The following is a 27,860-nucleotide window of genomic DNA, read 5'->3' as shown; positions in this document are numbered from 1 at the left end:
AACAACAACAACAACAATGTTCTTGCGACAAGCCTACGGCTGGTGACAAGCCTGTTGCTACTTAAAAACTCTTACGACAAAAAAAGCAAAAATCCTGTAAGCTACATCAATGAAAATAATTTTGCAAATCATTAGTTTGTACAAAATAGACTGCCCACAGGCCTCCAAATCTCATGTTCCAATGTATTTTGAAAAGCTGAAATGAGGATTTTCATCCTGTTGCCATGTGCGGCCTTGGAAAGGCGGTGCAGGAGCAATTGGAGTTGGAACTGGACAGTAGTGAGTCTGATTAGTAGCCCCTCCAGGCAGAAAGAGCCCACAAGTCAGACATGTGACCCATGGCTGCTGTGTTACACACAGTAAGATTGAAGACATCCCTGCTTTCAAGGGCAGCCACATTCTCAGGACTGACGTGGTAAGAATAAGAACTCTAAAAAGGCTGGTCTATCAGCCTGATTTTGACCAGCACACCTCCGTTTTCTCAAATACAAAATCACAAAGACAGATTAAGGTTCTTACCTTAGTAACTCAAAATTTTTAAAAAATTTATTAATTTTAATGAACATTTACAGAGATTTTGGATTTTCATTCATTCATTATCGCACTTTTTTCTTTACCCCTTCCCCCCCAGTTCGCTCCTCTCTTTGAAAAGCAAAAGATAAACGTCTTCGTTGGTATACAATACCACCCAAACCTCGACCCTGTCTCCCTCCCCTCCACCCCAAATGCACTCTACTATGCAACCTTAATTCTGGATTCCTCAATCCAGTGGTAACTCAAAATTTTAAAGGTGCACCATCTGTTTTACAAAAGGAGGATGGCACCGTGTGAGCTGTGAGACACTTACCCTTCTAGCTGCTCCTCTCCTAAAATCTGGCGAAGATTCTTCAGGAAGGACAAGGAGACTAAGGCATGGGAATGACGAATCTTTATGTAGCCTGTAACAATCTCGATAAGACCCATGAAGTTCTCCAGTTCCGAGGCAATGTTGTCTAAAGTAAGAGGGGACAGGGTTACTAAAAGTTCACTTAGCCTAATGGTGATATATGTTATAATTGTGGTAAATATACATGTCACAGAACATTTACCATTTCAACAATCATACATAACCCAGAGTCATTACCAGCACTAATCAGGTTGCTCAACCACCACCATCATTCATTTCCAACTGCACCCCTCAGAACAGTTTGGTATCCTCTGAGCAATAAACCCACCTTCCTTCTTCTCCCTCCCACTCCTGGTCACCACTAATGAATGTTGGTCTCTATTTATTTGCCTATTCTAGGAATTTCATGTAAGTGGGATTATACAGTATTTGCCCTTTTAAGATTGACTTGTTTCACTCAGTATCCTGTCAAGGTTTGTGTCTTAAGAAAAACTATGAGGAAAAACTAAATGGATGCTCAGGGCCTTCCTTCTCTTTTTAAGAACCTATTTCCCTCCACAGCCCTTTCTTCTAGACCACTTACAAATAAGGCCTGAGACCAAGGAAGGCAAGCTTTGTGCACTGCAACTTTAAATGCTGATTAACAGAATGCAAAATCATAAATACCAGACTGCCAAACGGTAAAGGTCAACAAATGTCTCTGGTGCTGTTCTCACCACGGACTCACAGAAACCTATGAACAGGACAGAAACCTCGCCATACACTGTTCCACCCTCACTACCTCTGATACAGTCACTGTGCCAGCCCGTCCTGTTGAGGGTCTTCTTCTCTTTCTCTGACCTTCCATCATTCCCCACATGGTGGCTCTCTCCAAGGACTGCCCCCCTCCCCCCCGAAAACATGCCCAGTATTGCTCTAAGGAGCACAACTGTTGCACTTTGTCTAAAATAGACATGTTAATTCTTCTGGTGGATTAGCAGTTCAAATCCACCAACTGCTCCACAGCAGAAGGATGGGAAATCTCCTGCATGATTTACTGCCTCTAAAAACCCACTGGACAGTCTACAGGTTGTCCAACTCGACGATACACAACAGCAGCAACAGTAACATTAGAAAAAGTAAATGTCACAGAATAAATAGTTTCGTCACTTTTTAAATGATACTTTTTTTCTTTAAGGGGGATTTACTTAAAGTAATTTTTCAATGTCAAGGTCTTCTACATATACTTATTCAAGCATGTAAAACTATCAGCACATTGGTGGTAAAAGTGGCAGAGACTTTAAAACGACCCTATTGTAAGCATTTGTCAATTAAAGGCCAGAAGGCAGACTATCACAGAATCAATGGGAAATGATCTCATAAACACAATTCAGAAGCCATGTTCCAGGAAGTCCATTCTCTGTTAAGAGTGGCCTCAAGTACACTATGACACAACTGTACCTCTCTGGCTCTCAGAAACAAACTGGGAGTCCAAGCACTGTTTCGGACTTAAAATCTCAAAAGTGGGCTTAAACGTGTTCCAGTTAAACCTTTCCTTTTATCAAGTCATCTCTTTCAATTCAAGTAAACAAAACTGTTTGTGTAAAAGATGTTTAGTCATCCATCTGACCCCTGGGTCTCTTCTGGGGGATCTGTGTGTTGGGTGGATGCCTCTCCTACACAACAACAATGGGAAGGGAGGATGATTGTCTGTAAGAATAAATGCAGGGCCAATGGCTAGGAAATGCTTGTCTTTTCAGTTCTTTTTCGTCTTCGAGGAAAGTCAAAGGAGAAGGCTTTTTTTTTTATGTGGGGCATTTCCCTAGGCTCTTATTTCCCTTGTACCACAGGGGCCGGCAAACAGCAACAAAAGAAAAGCAAGAGAATAGAGACCTGAGCACTTCTTTTAGTGGATTAGATACTTACTGCCTCGACGAATATTAATGAGCAAATTGCCTTTGAAGATGGTGCATCCTTGAAGCATTTGCGCAGAAGTCACAGAATCAATGGTCTTTGTTTTCTTTTCCTCACAGACTTTGGGGCAAGGACCTTCACAAGGGATGCAGAACATGCTGTAGAAGACAAAGAACCAGCTGTAAACACTGGGAATTGAGTCCTTGAAAAATCATAAGTGATTTTAGTTGTTATTTTTATAGTATACATGGCAAAGAACAACTTAAAATATTATTCATGTAGTCACTGGCACTCTCATCCCTGAGCCCACTCGGGACAATCCACACTGAACCAAAAGGGCAAAGTGTTTACAAAGGAAAGGCTTGTTGCTTGTTTGTAGACAGACTCTGTGATGCATCCCAGAGACACACATAACTGAGTCGCTAGCTGGTTCCATGTGGCAGACATGGCTCTGAGGGTCTCCCGGGGCACAGGGCTTCTTTCTGAGTGGGGTGGCCTATACTGGGTGCCCCATCCCTAGAAAGTCTCTCAGGAATGGCAAAGAGATGACAGTCTCTCTGCACCAACAGGAATGCAACTCCTGTTATCAGTGCCCCAGTAAAGCACAGTGTTAGAGTCTATAGGGCACCCAGAACAGCACAAATCCATTCCTTTCCTGCTACAGCATAACTGACATGATTTCTTGTCAGTGTTTTGTAGAAAATGGTAAAACGTATACAAATGTTGTTTTCTCTGCATACACAATAAAAGTAAGGCATTTCCATTACTTTGTAATAAGCTCCTATTTCAAATGCTACCCTCAATATGTCCTAAGCCACCAAGAGTCAGGAGTAACCTAGTCACAGTTAACCACAGAGAGACCGGTACTATTCTTGTTAATTTGCTGTCATTTAGAAAATAGAGAATAAGGTGCTAACCCACACAAGGGATGCTGAACCTGGGGGCTCTATAGCTTAAAAGCTGCTATTATATATATATACACCACTGAGTAGGAACCAACCAACCCACAGTTGACACTCTGGCAGGTTTTCAGAGGAGGTTAATTATATGGGAGGAAACTGCCCATCCTTCTCCCACAGAGCAGGTGGTGGACTCAAACTGCATGCCTTTGGGATTACAGCACAGCTTCTTGCCACTAGGCCCCCTCATAAGGATCTCTATGAACAACAGTTCTGAACCTCGCCCTGTCCTGCAACATCCTGATCACTTCTGACACTCTTGAGCCCGTTATATTGTCACTCTGTCAGTTCATCTCACTGAGGGTTTTCCTCTCTCTCACTGACCCTCTAACTTTCTAAGCTTATACAGAACAACTTAAAACACATTGCTGCCAAGTCTTTACGACTCACAGGGACTCTCCATCAGGATTCTGAGTCCATCAGTCTATACAGGAGGAGGATGTCCGTTTGTCCCCCTCGGAGTGGCTGGTGGACTTGATCTTTGGCTAGCAGCCCAATATATTACACAATATGCACCCAGGCTCCTTATACATAGAAGGAGCAGAAAATTGGGTCATTTTCCAAGCAAAAGAAATAGCACAATAGTAGGGAATAAATGTTTAATAGGATAGTGAGTTGGAAGTCATTAAGTGTACAGTTTTGTTCTTAAATGATCTTTTCTCCCTAATGAAGATAACATTTAGGAAAATAGGATTACTAGGAAAATAGTGTCAGTTACAGCTCTTTAGTTTTACTAGAGTCAGTTCCTGCCCCTTCTTAAATGTCTGTTGAATAATTAGGGCAAAGATGCAGAGGTATTTTGGTTTACTTAAGAACATTCTTCTGTTCCCCCTCCCCTCTTATTTATTGGGAGAACGAATACAAGGCAGGGCTTCTGAAGAGTTCAGTAAGAACTGGGCTTTCCACAGAATGACAGATCCCACCAGCTGTGGACATAACCCTCAGTATCCTCACTTCCTGGTTGGTGGTGGCTTCCTGTCAGCCTTATTTTGACCTTCAATTGTTCTAAATTTACCTATATCTCTACTTCCCCTTTCTCTTTTTGAAAGGAGTTCTGGGGGTGCTGTGGCTAAGGCAGTTGGCTGCTAACCAAAAAGTCAGTGTTTCAAACTCACCATTCTGCCCTGTGGGAGGAGATGTGCTGTCTGCCTTCACTAACAGCAAAAGCCTTGGGAACGACAGGGCACTTGTATGCCGTCTTACAGAGGAGTTACTAGTTGGAAACGACTCAGTGGCAATGACTTAATTTTTCCTTTTTTTCTCCTTTTACAAATCTTATGTTTTAGTAATTTTAGTTTCACAAGAAATCACAAAGATAGTACAGAGAGATTGTATTCACTCACTTTCTACCAATGCTTACATTTTGTATAATGAGGTGCAATTTTTAAAATCAGGAAATCTCACTGGTCCAATGTGTGTATATGGTTACACTGCAGCTCTATAATCCTCTGCATAAGTAAGAACTCTTACAGCATCACCAAGCCCTCTCAGAATCAGAGCCACAACCTCCTTCCTCCATACCTAACCTTTGGAAACTACCTTTCTGTTTTCTATCTCTATACTTTTGTCATTTCAGGCATGCTATATAGAACAATACAGAATGTTTCCTTCTGAGATTGTCTTTTTACTTTTTACTTTGAGGGCTTTCTGTGGTGTCACATACACTGGGAACTCATTCTCTTTTATTGCTGGGTAACATTTCATGGTATGGGCTGACCGATTTTTGTTTACTCATTTATCACAGTCAGATAGCTGGATTGTGTCTGGTTTGGGGCTATTAAACACAAGCTGTTATGAGCAATGAGGCACAGATTTTTGTGTGGACATAGATCTTCAGACAATGGTGATGCATGAAGTGCATTAGCCAGGAACTGAACCAGGATCCCCTGCACGTAAGGGGAAAAAAAATTCAATGACTGAATCATCACCAAAACAGTGACATTTCTGGGACTCCAAGTGGAGGTTTAGATTCTGCAACTCTCTGCACAATTTTTAAACTAAACACCTTTCTTAAAGTCTCTCACTCATCCAGTGTCATTTAATTGGAATCCACACATGGCAGACCATCCAGTGGGTTTTCAGAGGCTGTAAACGGCACAGGAGGAAACCATGTTTGTTCCTCAGAGCTGCTGGGGAATCCGAACCACCACAGAGGTGCCACCTTTCAATCAGCAGAGCAACTCTCTTCAGACTGCACCACAACAGCTTCCTCTTAAAGTGTCTAGCACTTTGGAAGATAAGTTTTTCTAAGGAAATGCACTAACTGTATGCTTATAAATTAAGCTTTCCCAAATCCACACTGAAACAGAGAGTATAAACAAATATTTTAAAGGTGAGTATCAAAAGGCCTTAAGGTTAAAAGGGGAGGGGAGTACATTTTGATGGTACTACATTTTTAAATCGTCTCACATCCTTCAGGCATGTTGCTAGGAGGGGCTATTCCTTGACTTCATGCTTGGAAAGGCAGAGGATTAGAGAAGAAGAGGAAGACTCTTGACTAGGTGGATTGATAAGATAACTGCTGCAATAGGCTTTCAGGTATCAGGAAGTGTGAGGATGGCACAGGATAGGACAGGGTTCAGATCCATTGTTCATAGAGTCACTATGTGTTGTACTCAATGGCACCTAACACCAGCAACACAAATAATAATATTTTTAAAAGAGAAAAGGAAAAGTGGACCTACATAGAACCATTTAAAACAGAAATGTGATTAGGTATTACTTGCATGACAAGAGTCCAGAATAAAGGGGAGCTCTGGTGGCCTAGTGGCAAGAAGCTGCACTGCAATCCCAGAGGAACACGGTTCGAATCCACCAGACGCTCTGCCGGAGAAGGAGGCGCAATATCCTCCTGTACCAGTCAGATCTGATTTGACGGTACACGCGCACACACACACACACACACACACACAAAAAAAAAAGAGTCCAGAATAAGAGATGCATAGTAAAGTACACTGAGGGGGGGAACTGTGTAACAGTGAAAGAATTTTTTTTTTTCATGTCAAAGAGAAAAGTGAACTGGGAGGGAGGGGTGGGTAGGGAGAAAAATGTGCAAAAATGAATGAATGGAAATCCAAGTTCTCTATAATCTTTCATTAAAATCTAACAAAATAAGAGAGAGAAAAGACTCAAAAGGACATGTTGAAAGAATACGACTCAAATGCCTGAAGGCAGCAATATCGTACAAGAGACAAGAGCAGATGGCCTTTCCACTCTGCTGGTAGCTGTAGATTGCCTGGTTGCCTCCAAATACCATAGGAAACAGGTGCACAGGACAAAGGTGTTACCCTGTCCTCATCCTACTCCCAGGAAGAACGTAACATCTGAATGTGCCTGAGATTCAGCCCTGTTGCGTACACTGTTCTGGGGCCCAGCATACACCCTGGTAAAGCTCCTTTCCATTTTAAGACCACAATAAAAGATGAATAAAATGTGGTACACTTACTTGAGGTGGAATATGTATCCTTGATGGCTCGTTGGAGCCCCTGGCTCATTTATCATTTTAAAGTATTTCTCTTTCTAACAACTTTAGTTTGCTTGGCTCCACAGTCAACACTCTTGGCACCAGTAGCCGGGAAATTAAAAAAAAAACATATTGTGATAGGAAAGTCTGCTCTCCAGGGTACTGAAGAGCAATGGTGTCACTCTGGAGACTAAGGTGCGTCTAATACATGCTATGGTCTTTGCAATCACTTGTTATGCATCGGAGAGTTGGACAATGACTAGGAAGGACAGAAGGAGAATGGATGCCTTTGAGCTGTGGTGCTGGAGAAGAGTATTGCGTGTACCATGGACTGCCAAGAAAACAAACAGATTCACCCTGGAGAGGGTTAAACCAGGCTACTCCTTGGAGGCAAGGATTCTGAGGCTTCATCTAACATACTTTGGACATGTTGTAAGGAGGGCCAGGTCCTTGGAGAGGGACATCATGCTTGGAAGGGTGGAGGGATGGCGTAGGAGGTGAAGACCCTCTATGAGGTGGACTGACTCAGTGACTGGAATAATTAACATGGGTGTGTCAGAGGCAGTGCAATTGGCACAGGATACAGCAGGATTTAGGGCCATTGTACATAGGGTCGCTATGACAACAACAACATCACAAAACTTAGAGAAACTGTAAGAGGCAGAAAGTTGCAATATATCTTGTTTTTAGCTGTCATGGAGTTGATTCCAACTCATGGTGACTGGGTGTTGAGGTCTTCACAAAGGGTCTGTGGTGGCACAGTGTGTAAGGCATGAGGCTGCTATCCACAAAGTCAGTAGCTCAAATTCACCAGCTGTTCCTTAGGAGAAAGAAGGGCAACCTCTTCCCATCAACAGTCTCAGCAACCGGATGGACAGTTCCTAAGTAATGGTACTGACTTAAATGCAATGCCCTAGATTTGGGTTTCACAGGATTTTCAAGGCTGTAGCCTTTCAGAAGAGACGTGCAAGCCAGTCTTCTGAGGTACCTCTGGGTGGATCTGAATCAGCAAGCTTTCTTATGCTACTAGTTGAATGTTTAATCATTTTCACTACTCACAGATCCCTGTCATAGATCTAATATTATGAAATAATGTGTTATGTTAGATAATGAATTTGAAAGTAAGCCTATGGCAGGAACAACATTTCCAAATGCTACACCAGAAGCACAACAGCCTCTTATATAAAGACTTATCAGAAATAAACTTACATAGAAGAAGCAAAAATTAGGTAAGTCATTCAGCATATTAAAAATTTGGGTGTACTTATCTACTGATATTTTATAGTTTTATTTTTAATAACCCAGAAACATGGTGCACATGCATGTGAAAGCTAGACAATGAATAGGAATACTTTGAATTATGGTGTTGTCAAAGAATATACAAACTTGTCTTAAAAGCAAGGCAGCCAGGGTGCTCCTTAGAAGCAAAGACACTGAGACTGCATCTCACATACTTTGGGCCTGCTATCAGGAGGGCCAGGGCCTGGAAGGCAGCACACTTTAAAAAGCAGGGCTCATTTAAAGAGAAGGCCACCCTCAAAGAGATGGAGAGACTGTGATTGCAATAGAAGACACACACTCAGCGGACTGAGAATGGTGAGGGATTGGGCAGAGCTCTATTCTGTTGTGAACTGGATCACTGTAATGCAGCGGACTAGGTAGCACCTAACAACAACATCAGAAATGTGACAGCCCTTAGTGCCAACCACAGAACAGACATCTGGCCCGCTGTGGATGAACTGCTCTCTCCTACAAATTCTTGGCCCTACTCCAGAAGAGGGAGATGCAAACCTCTGTCTTCTTTGATCTCAGAATAGGTTTTCTTTTGGGAAGGGCTTGGATTTGACTCATGACAAGCCCAACAATATCAGAACAGAAGTAGGTGACATCGGGCTTGCAGTGCCTGCCTTCCAGAATATAGCCAGGCCTTTAGTCTGCAAATGGCTGGAAACTGTTCAGCTGGGAGCTGGGCATGTGGCACGCTGGCTGGGAACTGAACCTGGGCCTCCTGCATGTCAGATGAGAATCCTACCAGTGAACCATGAGCTACGCTAGTCATCTCATAAGGACCCCCTGCCATCATTTCCCCAAATGGTCCCACCCACACAGAACTGATGCTCAGGAGGGTGAGCCAGGCAGGCCACCACAGCCCCAGCAACTGACCTGAGGGTCCCATTGCGAATGAAGCCCGAGGGGCACTCCTGCAAGCACTCGCCATTGTGGATCACGAAGCCCTCCGGTTCGGTGCTCTCGGCATTGGGAATGTTGGCACAAAAGTCACGGTCCACGCAGCGCCAGCCTTCAAACCTGTAGGTGTTGGGCGGGCAATTGGGGAGGCAGGTGCCCTCGTGGTAGAAGTGGCGGCAAGCCACACAGGCTGTGGCATTGTCAGGTGCGGTGCAGCTGCCCAGGCACTCTGGGTGGCAGCACTCGTTGTTCTCGGAGCATGCGCGCTTCCCACACACGCTAGGGCACACTGTGGGCAGAGAAGGAACAGGGTGAGGCTGGCAGGGGTCCCGAGGCGCCCAGCATGTCCTGGGTCTTCACTACACATATAGTTCATTTAGCAAATACAGGAAAATCAATAACTCCGTGCAATTCCAAGAGTCAACCAACCCCTGTGCCCTTCTCTCCTCACTGGGCTCGAGGTTGACAGTATGAGAGACCATTCTAAGTTTCACCAAAGCAGGGGTAGAACTTGGTATTTTCTCAGGAGACCAGCTCCCATCCATTCATTCTTTCCTCCTTCTTCCTTGATTGTGAGCCTCTCTTCTCTCTCTTTAAATTTGGAGTAATCACACACATTGAAAAGTGGTCTGGGCAATAAGTAATAATGTGGACATCCTGATGAATAAATGGTTTATTATTACTTTTCAAAAAGCCCTATTTTTATCATCTGGAATCTCAGATATATTCCTGGCTACTATCTTTTCATAAGCTTCCATGTGCAGAAACGCTAGTTTATTCTGGAAATGATAAAAACCTCATCATTGTCAAGATGACACTGTACCAGGGCTGCAAAATGGCATCAGAGGGTCTGGGCTTCCTCACAACAATAGATCAAAGATTCTGCCTCAATGAAGAGTAAGGGATCACATCACCTACCAACTTTTACACACGGCTTAAATCAGAGATGTCACCGTACTGTACAGGCACTCTTAATACAAGAAAGGGGAGACTGGGCCCCAGTCTATGAACAGTGAGAATCAACACCTTAGATACCATCCCCTCCAAGCCCCTTAAGTGCTACAGTTAAGTGACTACAGTACCTCTCCTAGCAACAGAAGCACAAGTCACCTTCTGAATAGATAAACTGGCATTCATTGTCATCACAATGCTGTAACTGCCACACTTAAATGACTGGTGGTCTCACTCACAAATAGAGTACAAATTAACAAAACAGGAGCTCTGGCTTACTGTACAGATTTTCTACCATTCCTTTCAGTTGGCAAAAAAGCACAAACCATTTAAATATGCATATTTTGACTCTGACATATACTCTTTCCCTCCCTTAAAAGTATATGCTTCACGGTTCGAATCCACCAGATGCTCTGCCGGAGAAGGAGGCGCAATATCCTCCTGTACCAGTCAGATCTGATTTGACAGTACATGTACACAAAATAATAAAAAATAAAAAATAATAAAAAAAGTATATGCTTCAAAAATCAGAGACCATCTATATGCAAAGAGTTAGAAAAAGCCATGAGGGTCACACATGCCTCTTGTCATTCCCTTTCCGAGGACTCTCCCCAATCCTTTTTGAACAGGTGCATACACAGGTAAATATAATCACCTACCAGAAGGAATCAGCCGTTCTGAAAGCCCTGTTTTTTGACAGCTACCTTCCATACCACTGTCCAGCCTATCAAAAATTACAGTCCATTTCCTATTATGTCAACCTTTCACTTGTGTCCAAGATTTCTTTGTTACAAATAAGATGGCCTTCTTTGTAAGTATCCTTGATTAATTATTTAGTTAGGATAAATTTCCAGAGCTGACCTTGCTGGTTAAAACCATTTTCTGTCATATGTGCCTCACCTTAAGACTCTCTCTGGCTGTAGCCAAGGATGCCTGTTTCACTGGAAATAGGTCAATCTAAACAGAGAAATCAGAAGTAGTTCAGATGGATGCTGACATTATTCAAATAGATGGTGCTACCTCTAAAGAGAATACTTATTCTAATAAAGACAGCTTTACGTAATTTTGCAACTCTCTGTTTTGAACTCATTTTTGACAGAAACGGATTGTCTTCCATTATTTATTCTTCTTACACTTTCAAATACAGAACCCTGGTTTTTGATTGGGTATATCATACTGTCATGCACCTTGATAATACACCTCCTAGTCTTTCTTATAATGAGAAATATCCATGTGACTGACATTCTGGTCAGTGAAATATAAGCAACTTTTTGTACAGAACTTACTAGCATATTCCTTAAAATAGAACGGGCAAGCCCTTCCCTTCACTTGCCCGCTGCAGTGTAGGAGCAGCCTGGTTTAACACTCTCCAGGATGAACCTGTTCTTTTTCTTAGCAGTCCATGGTACATTCATTACTCTTATACAGCACCACAGCTCAAAGGCATCAATTCTCCTTCTAGCATTCCTAGTCATTGTCCAGCTCTCTGGTGCATAGCAAATGATGTAAAAAAAACTGTGGCCTGTATCAGGTGCACTTTAGTCTCCAAACTGACACTGTTGCTTTTCAGTATTTTGAAGAGGTCTCTGAAAGCTGACTTTCCCAATGCAATCTGTCTTTTAATTTCCCAGTGCCAAGAATGTTGATTGCGGAGCCAAGCAAAGTGAAGCTGTATACACAGGAGGTTATTTCACTGGTGGAAGCTACTTTAGAAGACATGCAAGTAAAGGTCAAAGAGTTGTGGTTAGCTGTCATGAGATCAGATCCCAATGCATGATGATCCACATACAGTGCAATGAAATACTTCCTAGTCCTGCACCATTCTCAGGATTAGTCAGACATTAAGACTATAAAGAGTTTTCACCATTTGATTTCCAACAGATCACCAGATCTTTCTTTCTAATCCTTCTTAGTCTGAAAGCTTCCTTGAAACTTGTTTGGGAACCTACAAAGAAAGATGAGTGAGGGCTGCACATGAATCGGTGCACAGGCCAGAAACCCAACGTGGATCTCCTGCTCAGAAAAGGAGAATTCCAATGACAAACCACCATCGCCTTAAACTTAGTTTAAATTTTAAAAATGTAAAACTTAAATGTCATTTTCTAGATAGAAAGACTCATTCTCTTTAAGGGAACACAGATGGAAGAAGTCTTCTATGTGAGATTATCTAAAAGATCTGACACATAGTATACACACTACTGGGTTCAGATAGCTGTCCACCAAGGGATGGGGGAAAGGCAGAGGGAGAACTTTAAAAGTCCAAACCTGTTCATTAAGGTAAACCTCCACCAACATGAGGTCGCAGCAGAGAGAGGCCAATGCTGGTTCTTACCTCGCTGAATGACCTGCACACGAGGAAGCTAGCAGGCAGGCAAGGGACACATGCAAGTCTGACATTACAGAGTCCTGGAACCAGCCCCAGAAGCCTGTTGTAAATTTTGCCTCATCTCAATGGACATAAATATTATTAGTGTTTAGGACTATTAAGGGATTTCATGAAAAGCCCTGGGCAGTATGAGTTGCCAGCAAATGGACAGAGGTTCAACATGAGTGAGTGCCAAAGCTTAGAATTCAGTACAGCCACCAAATTCCCAGTGAGGGCACCATGGGAAGGAGCATGGGAGCCTCCTCCTTGCTTCTATGAGCAGGGAGCAGACCTCGTGTGATTGAAGACAGGACACCTTTAAAAAGAAGACTTAAAATGAAGCTGCTATATCCTAGCAAATACACAGCAGTAAAAGCAAAGCAATTTTGCCTACAAGATTGTCCTTTCTAGTCAGCTGGAATGCTTACAATGACCAGCAATAAAATTGAAATTCTATGCTCATAAAGTGTTCTGTGTTAAGGAGTTGTGTTGCCAACACAAAGGCATGCAGCTCGAATCCACCAGCTGCTCCTGGGGATAAAGAAGAGTAATCTCCTCCCTCCCATGTGATCTAGTCTCTGGAAACTTGCTGGAAGGTCAGCTATGAGGCAATTCCAACTCGACCCCACACAATAAAGTATTCTTCTAGAGAAAACAGGGAAGATTCTGCCTCCTCACAAAGAATAACAAAACAAGAGAGGCCATTAGTCAAGCAGTATTTGAAAGGATTGAAGCTCAACATCAAGAAAACAAAGATTCTCACCACTGGGCAAATTGGCAGCATCACTATGGATGGTGAAGAGACTTAGATAGTTAACAGTTTTAGCTTGCTTGGCTCCACAACCAACACTCTTGGTAACAACAGCCAGGAAATCAAGAGACGAACTGCAATGGGAAAGTCAGCTGTGAGGGACCTCTCAAGAGTACTGAAGAGCAACGACATCAGGCTGGAGACTAAGGTGTGCCTGATCTGGACTATAGTCTTTGAAATTACGTGCTATGCATCAGAGAGTTGGGCAGTGAATAGGGTTGGTAGAAAGAGAATTGATGCCTTTGAGCTGTGGTGCTGGAGAAGAGTGTTGAATATACCATGAACTTCTAGGAGAACAAACGGGTTTGTCCTGGAGAGGGTGAAGCCAAAATGTTCCTTGAAGTCAAGGATTCTGAAGCTTCGTCTGACATACTTTGGGCATGTTGCAAGGAGGGACTGGTCCTTGGAGAGGGACATCATGTTTGGCAGAGTGGAGGGACGGCGAAGGAGATAAAGACCTTGGATGAGATGGATTGATTCTGTGACTGGAGCGGTGGGAATAAGTGCGTTTGAGATGCCTAGGTTGGCACAGGATAGAAGAGTGTTTAGAGCTCTTGTACACAGGGTCGCTATGAGTTGCAAATGACTTGAGGGCACACAACAACAACAACAAACCGTTTTGATCTCTTAGCTACTAACGGAAACACCAGTGGGTTGAATCCATTCAGAGGTACTGAGGAAGAAAGGTTTGGCAACGTACTTTTCACATGTCATTCTGTAGAAATCCTACAGAGCAGCATAGGACCATGCAAACACTCATGACTCAAAAGCAAATAATTTCTAAAGACTGGTACAAATGTATGGACATTAAATTCTGACTCAAAATACAAACTAGTTGAGGCACACCTCTGTTGTTTGTGGGCTCACCCTAAGTAAAGCACCAATGTTCCTTATAAAAAGCAGATGCTTTCCTAATAAGTATGTATTGTACATAACATTAATTGCCCATAAGTCTAAGAGAGTGAACTTCAGCTCCAAAGTGTTTCAGGGAAATAATGGTCCAGAGAAATGTTATGGTTTTCTTGTCTTGGAAGAAGAGAGGTCGAATCCAACAGCTGTCAAGGGAGGGCCAAAAAGAGGGGACTGTGTTGTCCCCTGGCTCATGGGGGCTCCCAGTACACCCAAAGGTCCACCCACATTGGACCGTCTCGAGGGCTCTCAAGAGCACCCCTGGTTATGCTGCGCTTATAACAAAAGCTGCTCGGACCATAAAATTCATCAGTCATTTGAGTCTGTCCTACAGACTAAAGTAGAGGAAGAAGGCTGAAAATTCAGCCTTTCACGAGGCTTGCCGCACAGTCCTCATACAAACAGCATGAGAAAGTAAGAGGATCCAGCACAGGGTGAATTGGGACAGCTTTTTAAGAAAGGGCACTTCTAGACCTGCTCGACCTCTGGTGCTGATTATCATGGCCATCTCAAGATGTTGAAACAAAAGGGTTCCTGGAGTCCCTTTCCACCTGGCTTTTTTGTTAAGCATGCACTTTTATTTGGGAGACATAAAACAAAAGTTGTTGCATCATTTTTTCCTTTAGGTAGCACTCAGTGTGAGTGGAAAAAAAATTCACCATGGAACATGACATTCTGGAAAAGGTCAAGTTTATATGAAGGAAATATATGCTCCTTAAATCTTCAGTATGCAGTTAGAGCAAGTGGAACCTTCCAGGCCATTTTCCTAGTACAAATCTTCAAAGTTGAATCTTGTTTGGTTTATTTGCAAGGTTTGTTGTTAAGGTGTAAGACTGAAGAAGCAGTAGTACAGTTATGGTCAATTTATGGGGCAAATATAACTGTATATAAATGACAAGGGAACCAGGCCACCAATGGCAAGGAGCTACAGTGACTCCAAACAAGTCTAATCAATGAGCTCAAAGAACATGATTTCACTCTCCTCACTAATTACTACAGTCCAGCAAGACTAAGTACAGAGAAAAGGGAACAGAAAAAGGCCTCTTTGTGCCATCCCCCAGACAAGAAACAAGTCTAATCCAGGCTCTGAGATAACCAAGTTCTAAACATACCACTGTCTAGCATACAGGGGAGCCAAGAAGCCTGGAAAACTTTTTATACTGGCTAACAGATGTTCTGGTGAACACTTCATTAATAGACAAAAGAAACTGGATCATTTACGTCTCATGAACTAAAACCTAAAGCTGGCCTGGAGTATTCAGGAAACAACAACAAATCTCCAAAAAGGATATCCAAGAAACCAGACGCAGGGAAGTTACACACGGTCTCATTATTAAACAAAGATTCTCAGTTACTTAGAAAGGTAAACGAATGGAAGCCATCACTTTAGAAATACAATGTAAGTCCACCAAAGGCCGAGTGAAGAGGAGAAGGAAACACAGTGTGTATAAAGGAATGCACAAAACACAATGCACAGGAATGAAACACAGTGCGTATGAATAACTGAGGTGTTGGTTTACATATTGTGGATTGTAAGATTATTTTTTCTTTCTTTATAATTTTTCTTATTTCTTCTGTGTATTTCCGAGTCTAATATTCTGTTTTTTTTATTGGTTTGCATCTAATCACTCATATACATTGTTTCTTTCATTTACATTGTGTTTTATACTATCATTTGTAATGTTTTTAATAACAACTACTGAGATAGGGTTTATGTGCCACCCAAGGCACTCTCTCAACCTGCACAATTATTCATAGACTGTGAAATCACTACAACATTCAATTTTTAAACATTTTCACCACCTCAAAGCAACACCCCCAACGAACCCAGTCTGAGGCAACCTCAATAGATTTTCTGTCTCGAAGTCTCATATAAATGGAATCACTCACTATGCAGCCCTTAGTACTTAATGTCTTTCACTCAACATAAATTTTTCACAATTCATCCATCTGGCAGCAATGTCTCTGACTCAATGGCGTGTAACAACGACATATCTGGACCTATCTGTCTACAACTTAGGGCTCAGGAGCTGTGTTTAGCTTTGGAAAACACTCACTGTTTGAGTTAGATATAATGGAAGTGAGGAAAGAGTTTGACCTCCTACTCCTGGTACTTCCGCTGAATTCTTAGATTGGTTTTAGGTAAGAAAAACCTCTCCTTAATGCACTTTAAAGCCATTTAACAAATTCTTTTCAACTTATATGCAAAGTCAACATACAGATTTGGGAAGGCAAATGAGTTTAATGGGTAGAAGCTCAAAGAGGCTGGTGGGGAACAGCTTGAGTGTGTGGGGAGTGTCTACCAAGCTCCAGTGAGCCTTGGGAGGCCTGCCTGAGAGGGCTCTTTACAAGTGAGCACACACAAGTGTCTCTATCACACACAACGCACAATTTGCCTCCATCTCTGAGTCTTTCTCATAAAATAAAAACGAGGTGCTATCGAGTTTACTCTGACTCAGTGTGTGTCAGAATGAACTATGCTTCAAAGAATTTTCAACAGATGAGCACCAAGTCTTTCTTCTAAAGTGTCCTTTGGGGGTGGGGGGAAGGGGAAAACTTGAACTTCCAACCTTTCTATTAGTAGCTAAGTACACAGAAGCAACAATCTTTTCAAAAACTCTTTCCCGATGCTGTTACCAACAGATGAGAGATAAGCCCTCAGGTGGGAAGGGTAGAAACATACTCTTTGCATACTTAAAAATCACTCCAAGTTATTTTAAATTTGGAAGTTTATAAATTCCTTATAAGTTTATAAAGCTCACACTGTCCTTCTATGACTAACTAAAGTGGAATTGAGAGTGTGTTCTCTATTTATAACTCGTTTGGTTGTTCCTGCTTGTAGTCCAAGCTTTGCTCTGTTACTGTACATAGAGTTATGTGAGGTATCATGGGATACCTCCTAAATGTGGCCGATTTCCTAACAAGGCAGGCCTGTGTCCCGCAGGGACAACTAGGGGGCTGTTGTGTCCAAGTAGAAGCCAAATGCAGATAGAGAGGGAGAGCTCTGTGGTTTGGCAACATCTCTTAGAAGTTGTGTTAGAAGGGCCCATTTCTGGGCCACAGCCTGCCTGACTGCTGCTAATGGAAGCATCCTTGTTCTCGACACTTTGTCGACAGCATATATCCATCCAAAGCACACTGTTCTACACACATGGCTCAAGTAACTTTTCGTTTTCATTTACGTAGAAACTGCTCTTACAAATGCCTGAACAAGTTCATACAAAGACCATTCTCCTGACACACACTGACATTATCTTAAGTGTAAATGGGAGCTCCTGGCTATTACAAATGATTACCATGTTCTGCCACTATCTCAAAGGGTGGAGGTTCAAGTCCACTCAGAGGTGACTCAGAAGAGTCTCACAATTTGCTTCCAAAAACACTAGCCATCAAAAGACCTGTTGAGCACAATACTCTGATACACATGGGGCCACCCGAACCTAAGTCTGCTAGACATAAAGGAAAAGCATGTAAATGCCTTCACAGAACATAACCACTTACTGTGACACTCTTTAGACAACAGCACACATTTTTGATAAAATTTTGTTAACAACAGAATTATTTATCAGGAAACTGTAATAAATGTCTAAGATGCCTTTGGAGGTAGATGTTGACAGTTATCTATGAAATTTACATTTAAAAAAATATTTCATATTAATTTACATTTAATATTGCATACAAAAGTCATATACATTGTTTCATGCATTCCTCCATTCATACTGTTTTATAAAATTAATCACCATTTATCCATGCCCACAATTACCCCACCGTGAAATTTAGATTTTATTTGTACACCTGTACACATATCTGCATCATGAGCTGAAAACCTTTCCACAGATACCAAACACAGGAATAAAAGCAGCTCCCTTGGGCGGCCTCCAGAGGAAGACACACACCTATTTGATGACCTCTCAGCTTTGTAAAAACACTTTAGAATATCCCTTTTGAAAACTATCTGGACACTGGAGCACATTCTATGAGTGAACCTCAAGAGTGGCCAATTTCTGTAAACAAAAAGGGAGAAAATGGTCTATAATTCCACTTAACTTTCTTACTTCCATTCTGTGGCCACTGTTAGGTTGGCTGTGTTTTCCTGGCATGTCCTGGTCGTAAGCATCACAGCTAAACTATCTCTTAATAAACTAACTCTTAGTCCATTTTCTTCTTTGAGTCTTAAGTCTTGGCTTTAAATTTGCTTAAAGCTCTCAAGAGAAAAATAAAATTTATCAATTCTTTTTCTTCTTTTGGGAGAAGATGGTATTTATACTGACACAGCTTGGGCACTAATAGCTATCTCAGATATTTTTCAAATTTTTTTCTTTTATATTGGTTTGCATACAAAATTTCTATACATTGTGTATCATTCACGTAGTGTTTCATACATCACATCATTCATATTGTCCTTCACACGATCATTCTCATATACTGTGTTTTATAAATTTAATTACTGTTATCTAAAACTGTTGATTTATTCCTTTCCAGCTTCTCTCCTTGTTACTTCCCAATGGCATACTTTTGGGCTTGTAAACATTTATTTTATAGCATACATCATACTAGAATGCACTTTATTCTTCTCCATTCTAAAGCCTGATTTACTTCATCTCTTGAAGCTCAAGTCTTTTAACTACTGTGTGCTGCTGTTAGGTGTCACCAAGTTGGAGCCACATCATAGCTGACTGTCTAGCAGGTTTGCCCACTCTATAAATTGCACAGGGGACTACTGTCCATCTTTCTTCCTCAGAGAAGCTGCTAGATTCTGCCTGCTTGCCTCTGGGTTGGCATGAAAGTCCCTGCTGACTCTGAGTTGGCTGTATGGCCACCAGACTGCCCTTTACTCCTCTGGTAGCTTAGTGGTAAGGCTGCAGAGGTATGACATTTGAATCGACCAACTGCCCCACAGAGAAAGACTGGCAGTCTCCTCCCATGAGACTTACTGCCAATGAAATCCCACTGGAGGCTCAGCTTTGGCTCCATTACAAAGGACAACTGGAACAACACAACACTTGTAACAAAAGAAACCGTAACAGTTCAGTAAAGTAAACTCTGTTACTCAGGGTCACAGGGGGGCAACAGGGTGTCCCAAATAACCAGAAATTCTGGTTTATGGAATTACCACACAGATCTTAGGAGAGAAGGCTTTCAGAGAACCAGACCATGTCACAGCTACACAACACAAAACAATACATGTGACTTATACGCAAGCTCTCCGATTCTTCAAACATAGTAAAGATAAGATACATGTGTAGAACTATTACCAGAATATCTTGATAAAGATTACTCATTAAACAACAACAACAACTTTCCTGTCAATTCTGTAGAATTATATTGGTTAATATTTTATGTGTGCCATTTTATATTTGGGAATGGTAATGGTAGAGGTAGTGGTCACGGTGAGGGTGATGGAGGGCAATAAGATGAAACACAGTAATCTTGTCAGGATATACTCTGCTAAAAATCCTGTTGTAGATATGTACCATCAAGGAAGAAGTGAGTCACAGCTTAGCCTCCAGAGGGTTTTCAGAGGCAGTAACTTGCACAAAAGGAGACTGTCAATCTTTCTCCTATGGGCCAGATGGTGAATTAAAACCTTGTACCTCCATGTTGGTAGTTAGTGGTAAGGAATAGTGCTGCTGATGCAAAGTTATGCAGTTTGAGTCCATCAGTTGCTGTGCAAGAGAATCTCCTTTCATGCGATTTATAGCCTCTGAAAACCTGTTGACTATGGACTGGTTCTGATTCAACAGGGCACAAGAAGTGACCAGAGGTCCAAAGCATTATCCAAATTATAAGGTGAGTTATATTACAGCATGCACACTCAATGTTACTTGGAAATTGAAGCAAAATATCACAAAGGTCAGCTCCCTCTAAAAACAAGAGTGGGTTTTCCCATTATGCTCATGTGGGAATGAAGCCAGTTACTGCTACTCTTACTCAGTAAACCAGCAAATTGAATAACCTCCTGAGTGACTGAGGCAGCAGGATGCAGGGGGTCGGGCAGGTTTGAGTGAGTTTCTTTTCCCCTTCCTGTTTGAGGGACCCTTGCTGTACCCCAGGCAAGTTCATAGACCTGCCTCCCAAACATTATCTGATGTTAATAATATGATTTCTTTGGTTTAGAGGAGAACACATGTGGGAAAAGAACCGGCTCAGGAGTACCTTCCAAAAATTAGCAGGATCAGCTCAAGAAGACAATGCATATATGAGGCCACAAAATCAGAAACTGCACCTTCAGATCATCTTGACATAAGTAATTTACACAAAGACTGAAAACTAAAACATAAAATGAGACTGGGCCTAAGAACCACATGGCTGACAGCACAAGGAAGTATAAGGGTGACTGCTAAATGCAGGAGTTGAGAGCGAGTTACTTTTAGAACTTTCAGCAGCATGGCTTCTGTACAACTTCTTACCTTCCCCTCAACATGGTAAAATAAAGCCTGACCAGGTCACTTAAAAAAAACCCAAACAAACAAACAACAAAACACACACAACAAACCCAACAGGGAGAATCTTTAGTATAAATCCCTTCTTTGAAAATTGTATCCAAAATCTTTACCTTGAATAAACTAAAAATAAGGACTAGAATATTTTTACAGTATCTTTCCCCCTCTTTTTCTGCAAGAGAACACGTGATGTAGCAACTTCCTGAAGACTTAGATCCTTTATAAAAAACCAAATGTATCCCCTGCCCCCTTCACAGTAAAGAGCCTGGGAGGGTGTCTCAGGCCTGCAGCATCTCTCAGGAAGAGTTTGTGTTTTACTCACAGAGAGAACAAGGACTGGCAAGTAACAACAACATGTTTTGCCAACAATCGGAGTGACCTGAACCCCAGAGTGAAGGCTGAAGCCAGCCTCTGTGCACAGCAGCTTGGGCCAGGCGGAGCAGCACTTGTTAAGCACAGCTCTCTGAAGGAGGCAGAGGCTTCCACAAAAGAGGACCTTTTGCTGCAGTCTGGGAGGGGAGAGGGCTTTTGCTGTTTAATGTGGTTGGGTTTTGGTTTTGTTTTTTGTTTGTTTTGCTTTGCTCTACACCTCAGAGAGGTGGTACATCTGTGAAAAGAGATAGATGCCCAGAGGATACAGTCAGGAGATCCAGAGCAACTGGAAGAGGATTTGACCCTCCTGTGCAGGGTCTTCCGCTGGCTGACTGAGAGCAAAGCAAGAGCTAAGTCACACCACTGGCAAAGCGCACGCTGAACATGATGCCCCTGTGACACCTTGTCCCTCAGCATCCTTCCTCTCTCCCGCCAAGAAACATTTCCCAACAAAAAGCCCATGATTGCTTTACATAAGCAACCCACATAGATCCTTTTAAGAATGGTGGCCATTTTTTTCTACTTTCTAATTCAGAAACTATTTAATGACATTTACCCTTCCTCCCACTTTTGGATGAAGGAAACACAAGCTAAACTTTCCCCCATGTCCACTTTCTCCTCCTCTTTAGATGGCAGGACTTTATCTTCCTGCCTTAGCATTCTTAGCCAACGCAAGTGTTTGCAGGGGGACAGAAGAGATCCCTGGTACCTATGACTCCTGCCCTCCTGCTCTGGCTACAGCACAAGCCCACAATTCCTCCCTCCCCTTTGACATGTCTAAAAGCCAGCAGAGGAAGTGCCTCTGGGCTCTTAATACGCTCAGTCATGCTTGAATTATCCATTCCACCCACAAGGTATTGTAGGATTGAGATACAACAGACATATTACGAAGGTAAGTTTAGGGAGAAAGACTCTATTCCTAGAACATCAATACCTTGAATTCCTAAAACTATCACCTTACTAATTTGTATTAGCATACTGGTGAATCTACAACACTCTAGGGGTTCTACAAACACCTATGCCATACTCACTACCTATTTACACAAACAGTAACAACAGTGACAAAGAAACTGCTATTCGTGTCCCTGTGGCCACAAAAGGGTCCATATTATTGCAGCTCTCCTTGTCCTGGAACTCACAAAACTTTACAGGAAAACTCTGGCAACTACAGAGGAAACATATTGCCAGGAAAAAAAAAAGAATTGTATACACTTTATATTATGTAAGCCAGATGTTAAAAAAACAATACTGATAGTACCACACCAATCCAGTATTTTTGCGTGATGGTGAGGTACACTGCTAACCCAACTGAGGTGCATCCAAACCAGCTGTTGTCAAATGGGCTCCCATTTAGAGACCCCATGTGTGTCAAGCATACTAGGCTCCACAATGTTCAATGAAAATAGATCATTAGGAATTTCTCCCAAGACACTTTGGGATGGACTGGCCCTAAGGCTCCAGATGCAAACAAACCTGAAAATTAGGACACCTCAAGAGCCGCCAGCAATCTCAGGTTCTTTGTCTGAGGTGTCTCACTTTGATTTTTTACAACAGATGATAATAGTGTCAATAATATGAAACTTTACCTAGTGATAATTATTTAATTTAGTCTCAAAATCAATGGGACTATTTTTGAACTAATTATCAACCAAAACAACAAACAGAAAGAATAGGGAGGATACCAGAAAACACTGCTGTGTTTCATGTGACATGTAACACATGCACATATGTCTTCATGGATACTCTATTTTAAAATCTACAAGTACTCTAATACTGTCTCTTTACTGATTGCATGCATGGCCCTTGACACAACCCCTCACAATCCTAGCTTGCTGCCAGGGAGGAGGGATGTAATGCTATTCCTTCACATATAAACAGGTCAGAAATGTATTAAAAAGCAAATAAAACTATCAATCCAGAGATATTCTGGCAGAATTTTTTTCTTTCTTTTTTTTTTTTTAGGGCCTTGATCAGAAGGACTTGGGCCCCCCACGAGCTGCGCCGGGGAGTGAGTCTTCCATACGCCACATTTCCCGTGCCCCACAGCGGGGCGGGGATTCGGTGCTGGGCTCTTCCCTGTTCACTCGCCATTATGAATTTAAAGCATCAATTTGTTGTTGTTGTTGTTATGTGCCATTGAGTCTTTTGCAAACTATACCCATTCATGTGCCAGGCTGGCCACATTTTGGAAGGGACAAGTTATGTCTGTCATATATGTCTACATCTTTATAACTGGTTTTCAAGAGACCTAATGTTTAGGATTTTAAAGTGTTTAAACTCATTCTCCATTTAGAAGACAGATTAGAGAAGAACCCAGGCAGGGTAAAAGTAAATTTAAATCCTAGCTTTGACACATGTTGGCTGTTCCACAGCATGGTGACTGAGATTCCTCAACATGTGCTAAACACTGCCTGGTCGGTTTAAATGTGGTAGAGTACACACTATAATGCAGAAAGCATGACTCTGGCACATGGGAAGTGCTCTGTAAATATGAGTTATCACTGGTGACTCAGGGAGCTCTGGTAGTTTAGTGTAAGACGGTGTGCTGCTAACCCAAGGGCACTTGGTTCAAATCCACCAGCTGCTCCAAATCCACTAGCTGCTCTGTAAAACAAAGATGCAGAGTCTCTTCCTATGCAATTTACTACCTCTGAAAATCCAACAGAGGATCTATTATGACTCAATGGTAAACAACAGCTGCTGCTGGTACAGTGACAGAATTCTCTTTTTCCATGCCAGAAGACAGGGGTTCAATTCCTAGCCAATGCACTTGAATATCTATGATGTCAAAGTAGTTTCAGTGGAGCTTTTTGATGAAAATAGACTAGGAATAAAGGTCTGGAGATCCACATCCATAATCACCCTATGGATCACAGCAGTTTAATCTGTAATGAAAGGCTTCAGTCCTGACAATATTTAGTTCCACTGTATGTGGGTTGCCAGAGTTGGGGCCTAACTCTATGGCATCTAACATCACCAAGCTGGATATAAAGTCCTGGAGTTACAGTCCTGTCTCTAGCAACTCTGTTTGCTCATCTGGGACAGAACAGATGAGCGGTCCACTTTGTAACTTGCAATCTCCAACTCACCCCTCTCCCCGGGGGCCTATGGGTCATGCTGGGGAAAGGCAAAGAGGGTCAACTGAGCCTGGGTCTCTTAACCATTTCAAACATTAGGGATTTATATAAGATTTCATTTTAGGGGTAAGATGTTGTTGTTGTTGTTGTGTGCTGCTGAATGGGAATTGACCCATAGTTGACCCTCCTGCAGGTTTTCAGAGGCAGCTAATCAATCCCACAGGAGGAGATTGCCCATCCTTCTGCCGAGCAGCTGGTGGCATTGAACTGCATGCCTTTGGGACTGCAGAGCAGCTTCTTGCCACTAAGCCACCAGAGCTTAAGGTGTAGCTAAAGAAAAATACAAAAAAGAACAGAATTAAAACATATTTTATATTCCACCTCTGTTCAAACTAATCACAATGTCATAATTCTCAGATCAACATAAATTTTTCACTGTAGTTTTTTTTTACATTTTTCTTAAATGTATGTGTTGCTAAATAATCTTCATTCAGCATGCGGTGGTCACAAGCTCTTCCAGCAGCACATGAGGCTCTGTATAGTCTTGTTACTACTCTGGTACAAGAAGAGATTTGGCTGTAGATGGTTTACATTTTCCAAAGATTTTTAAGAAAGTTTTCAGAGGCATAGGAACTAACCTTGAACTTTCATCAGAAAGTAAGTTCCCTGTAGATAAGAAAAAGAAAAAAAATTTTCTGTTTTAAAAGACTTCATGTGACAAAGACAAAATAACCCTAACCCCTAGCACAATTTTTTTTTAAAGTCTGTGTGACTTTTAGTCGACCAAATGAAAAGATTCCTTCTAAGGAAAGGAATATGTAAATGTATTTCTCTATGTTAATAAGGAAAAAAATTCTAAAGAAAGAGGTGAAGAAGGGTCTCCTTGGCTGTTAATTATTGGGCAGAGATGGAGAGGGAGGAGTAAACATGTGATGATACCAGAATTTGGGATAGGTATTCCTCAGTGCTCCAATAAATGGACAGTGCTAAACTCTAATAGTTCTCACAGACAGGTTCAGACAGAGGCTACTAAAAATTAGAGGTTCTACAGGAGCCTGTTTCAGGGCTGAGTGAAAATATCTATTAACATTCCCCAGGCCAAAAGAATGCGCTTTCACAGGATCTAAAGCCGGAACCTCTGGAGAACGTATGTAGGTTGTTTGGGGGAAAAAAGACTGGCTTCCTCCACAGGCAGCCTGCAGACGGCTCCTCCTTGTGGAAATGGGGAGAACAGCAAGCTGGCCTGAAAACTTCAGATTGTCCCCTCTGTCACTTTATATGCGCACTCACTTGCCTGGCCACAGTTCTCACCATGCTGGTTCCTTCTGCCTTTCTTCTTAAGAAAACATGTGACATGGGACCTTCACACATGTTGTTCATTCCTTCTGTCAGGCATCAGCCTCCTTGTGCTCAGACCTGCTTCCTCGTGCTGGATCCCCCCCCCCGCCCCCGTCCTAAACTCCAGGAGACCTCTGCTGGCTAGCCTTGGGGTAGGAGCCATTCCTACTTCATCTTCCCATCTCCTTCAAACCACTGACTGCCACATTATTGACTAGGAGTCATTGTTGTATTACGTGTCCCTATCTGCTATGCACTACACTGGGCAGTGTCTTGGGGCAGGACTCCTGTCTTTCGATCTGTTCTATTCAACTGTATGCTTCTTGAGAGCAAGAACACCATTTGTTAAAGGATCAAGGGACAGAGCAGGAGAGGAAGGCCCTGTATGAGATGGATTGACACAGTAACTGGGGTAGTGAGGGTGGGTGTGTTAGAGACTGTGAGACTGGCTCAAGATAGAGCAGGGTTCAGAGCTATTGTACACAGGGTTGCTATGAGGTGCAAGCAACTGGACAGCACATTAACAATAACTTTAACTCTATTGGCCTAACTCTGGTGGTTCAAGATCACCAGATGCTCTATGGGAGAAGAATGGGCAATCTCCTCCCATGCAATTAACTGCTTCTGAAAACACACCAGAGGGTCGGCTAGGGGTTGGTTTGGACTCAGTAGTACACAACAACTCTATCAGAAAAAAAACCTCCACCCAAAAAAACACCCCGTTACTACAGCCAGTAAAGACAGGTGAAGAAGGGTCTCCTTTGGTCTTTCACACGACCTTTCTTTTTTATTGTAGTCTGAGTGAATGTTTATGAAGCGAGCTGTTTTTTTTTCAGTCACATTTTGTTTCCTGACACTGATCAAAATATCCAAAATATAGCTACTTTTTCTACTTTCTTCCTATAATTTTCAGGTCCATGAATACCTGTCTACCATTGCCTGTCTACCTATATATATCTATTGTTGGCATCCTCCAAACAATTGTACACATGTACATACTACTGTTACCAATTCTCAAGTCTGTCTCCGATGTATAGTAATCCCATGCCCAGCATGAGGGGGCCACGGCAAGAGCTGGGGTAGTCACTGGCGGATTTTCCAGTGGAGTGCAGGCCTTTCTTCCAAACCCATCTTAGAAGCTCTGCTGGAACCCATTCAGCACCATACCACACGAAAGTCTATAGAGACAGAGGCTGCACGGAAGGTACACACTGGTTGGGAATCCAACCCTGGCATCTCAAATGGATAGCAAGAATTCTACCCCTGAACCACGACTGTCCACTACACACCAGTATCTTTTTGCTATTAAGTAATTCTAACTCACGCTGACATTATAGGGTCAAGTAGAACTGCCCCTTAGAATGTATAAGGCTCCATAAATCTTTATGGAAGAAGACTAGCATATCTTCCTCCTGTGGACCAATTGGTAGATTTGAACCACTGTCTTTATGGTAGTGCGATGAATGGAGACATGGTCCTTTGAGTCAGCAGCCAGGTGCTTAACAACCAATGAGCTACCAGGGTTCTTCGCAAGCTAGTATAATCAGGTGTAAATGTAACCTCTACTATGTATAAGCTGTGGTGTTGGAGAAGAGTACTGAATATCCCACGGACTGCCAAAAGAACAAACAGATGTGTCTTGGAGAAAGTGCAGGCAGAATGCTCCTTAGAGGCAAAGACGACAAAGCTTCATCTTACATACTTTGGACATTTTGTTAGGAGGTGCAGGTCCCTGGAAAAGTGTAGGGTCAGTAAAAGAAAGGAGACCTTCAATGATAGTGATGGCACAGGATAAGACAAGGTTCAGATGTGTCGTTCATAGGGTCGCTGTGAGCTGTACTGGACTCTATAGCACCTAACAACAACAACAACATATTCTCTATGTAAACTTTCTAAAAGTAAAGGCCTTTTCATGTTGGCTGTCAAAAACATAAGAGGAACAGGAGTCCAGGAAGGTATGGTGCAGTCCTCTTGCTAACTCTTATGCTAATATCCTACATTATCTATGTTACTTTTACAAAATTGCTCAAGTTCTCTTATTAATTTTAGTTGTTGTTGTTGTTATGTGCCATCAAGTCGTTTGCGACTCATAGCGACCCTCTGAACAACAGCCCTAAACCGTGCTCCATCCTGTGCCAATCTCATTGCCTCTGACACACCCATCCTGATTACCCCAGTCACTGAATCAATCCACCTCATAGAGGGT

General features: G+C 42.3%; 1 protein-coding gene across 1 annotated transcript in view; it reads right to left on the bottom strand.

The window, feature by feature from the left end:
• The window catches only part of IGF1R (insulin-like growth factor 1 receptor), a 431,767-nt gene that overhangs the window by 81,305 nt on the left and 322,602 nt on the right, over positions 1 to 27,860 (bottom strand). Inside the window, exons 4-6 of the mRNA XM_006900966.1 lie at positions 9,365 to 9,677; positions 2,792 to 2,937; positions 848 to 992 (exon numbers count right to left, since the gene is read on the bottom strand). Of these exons, the coding sequence (XP_006901028.1) occupies positions 848 to 992; positions 2,792 to 2,937; positions 9,365 to 9,677 (604 nt within the window). The remainder of the gene's footprint in view (positions 1 to 847; positions 993 to 2,791; positions 2,938 to 9,364; positions 9,678 to 27,860) is intronic.

This window comes from Elephantulus edwardii, unplaced genomic scaffold (genome assembly GCF_000299155.1).
Source record: "Elephantulus edwardii isolate Elephantulus edwardi_28Jun2011 unplaced genomic scaffold, EleEdw1.0 scaffold00303, whole genome shotgun sequence".
In the NCBI taxonomy this organism is placed as follows: Eukaryota; Metazoa; Chordata; class Mammalia; order Macroscelidea; family Macroscelididae; genus Elephantulus; species Elephantulus edwardii.
Note: the sequence above shows the minus strand (reverse complement) of the source record. Positions and strands in the feature narration are given on the sequence as shown.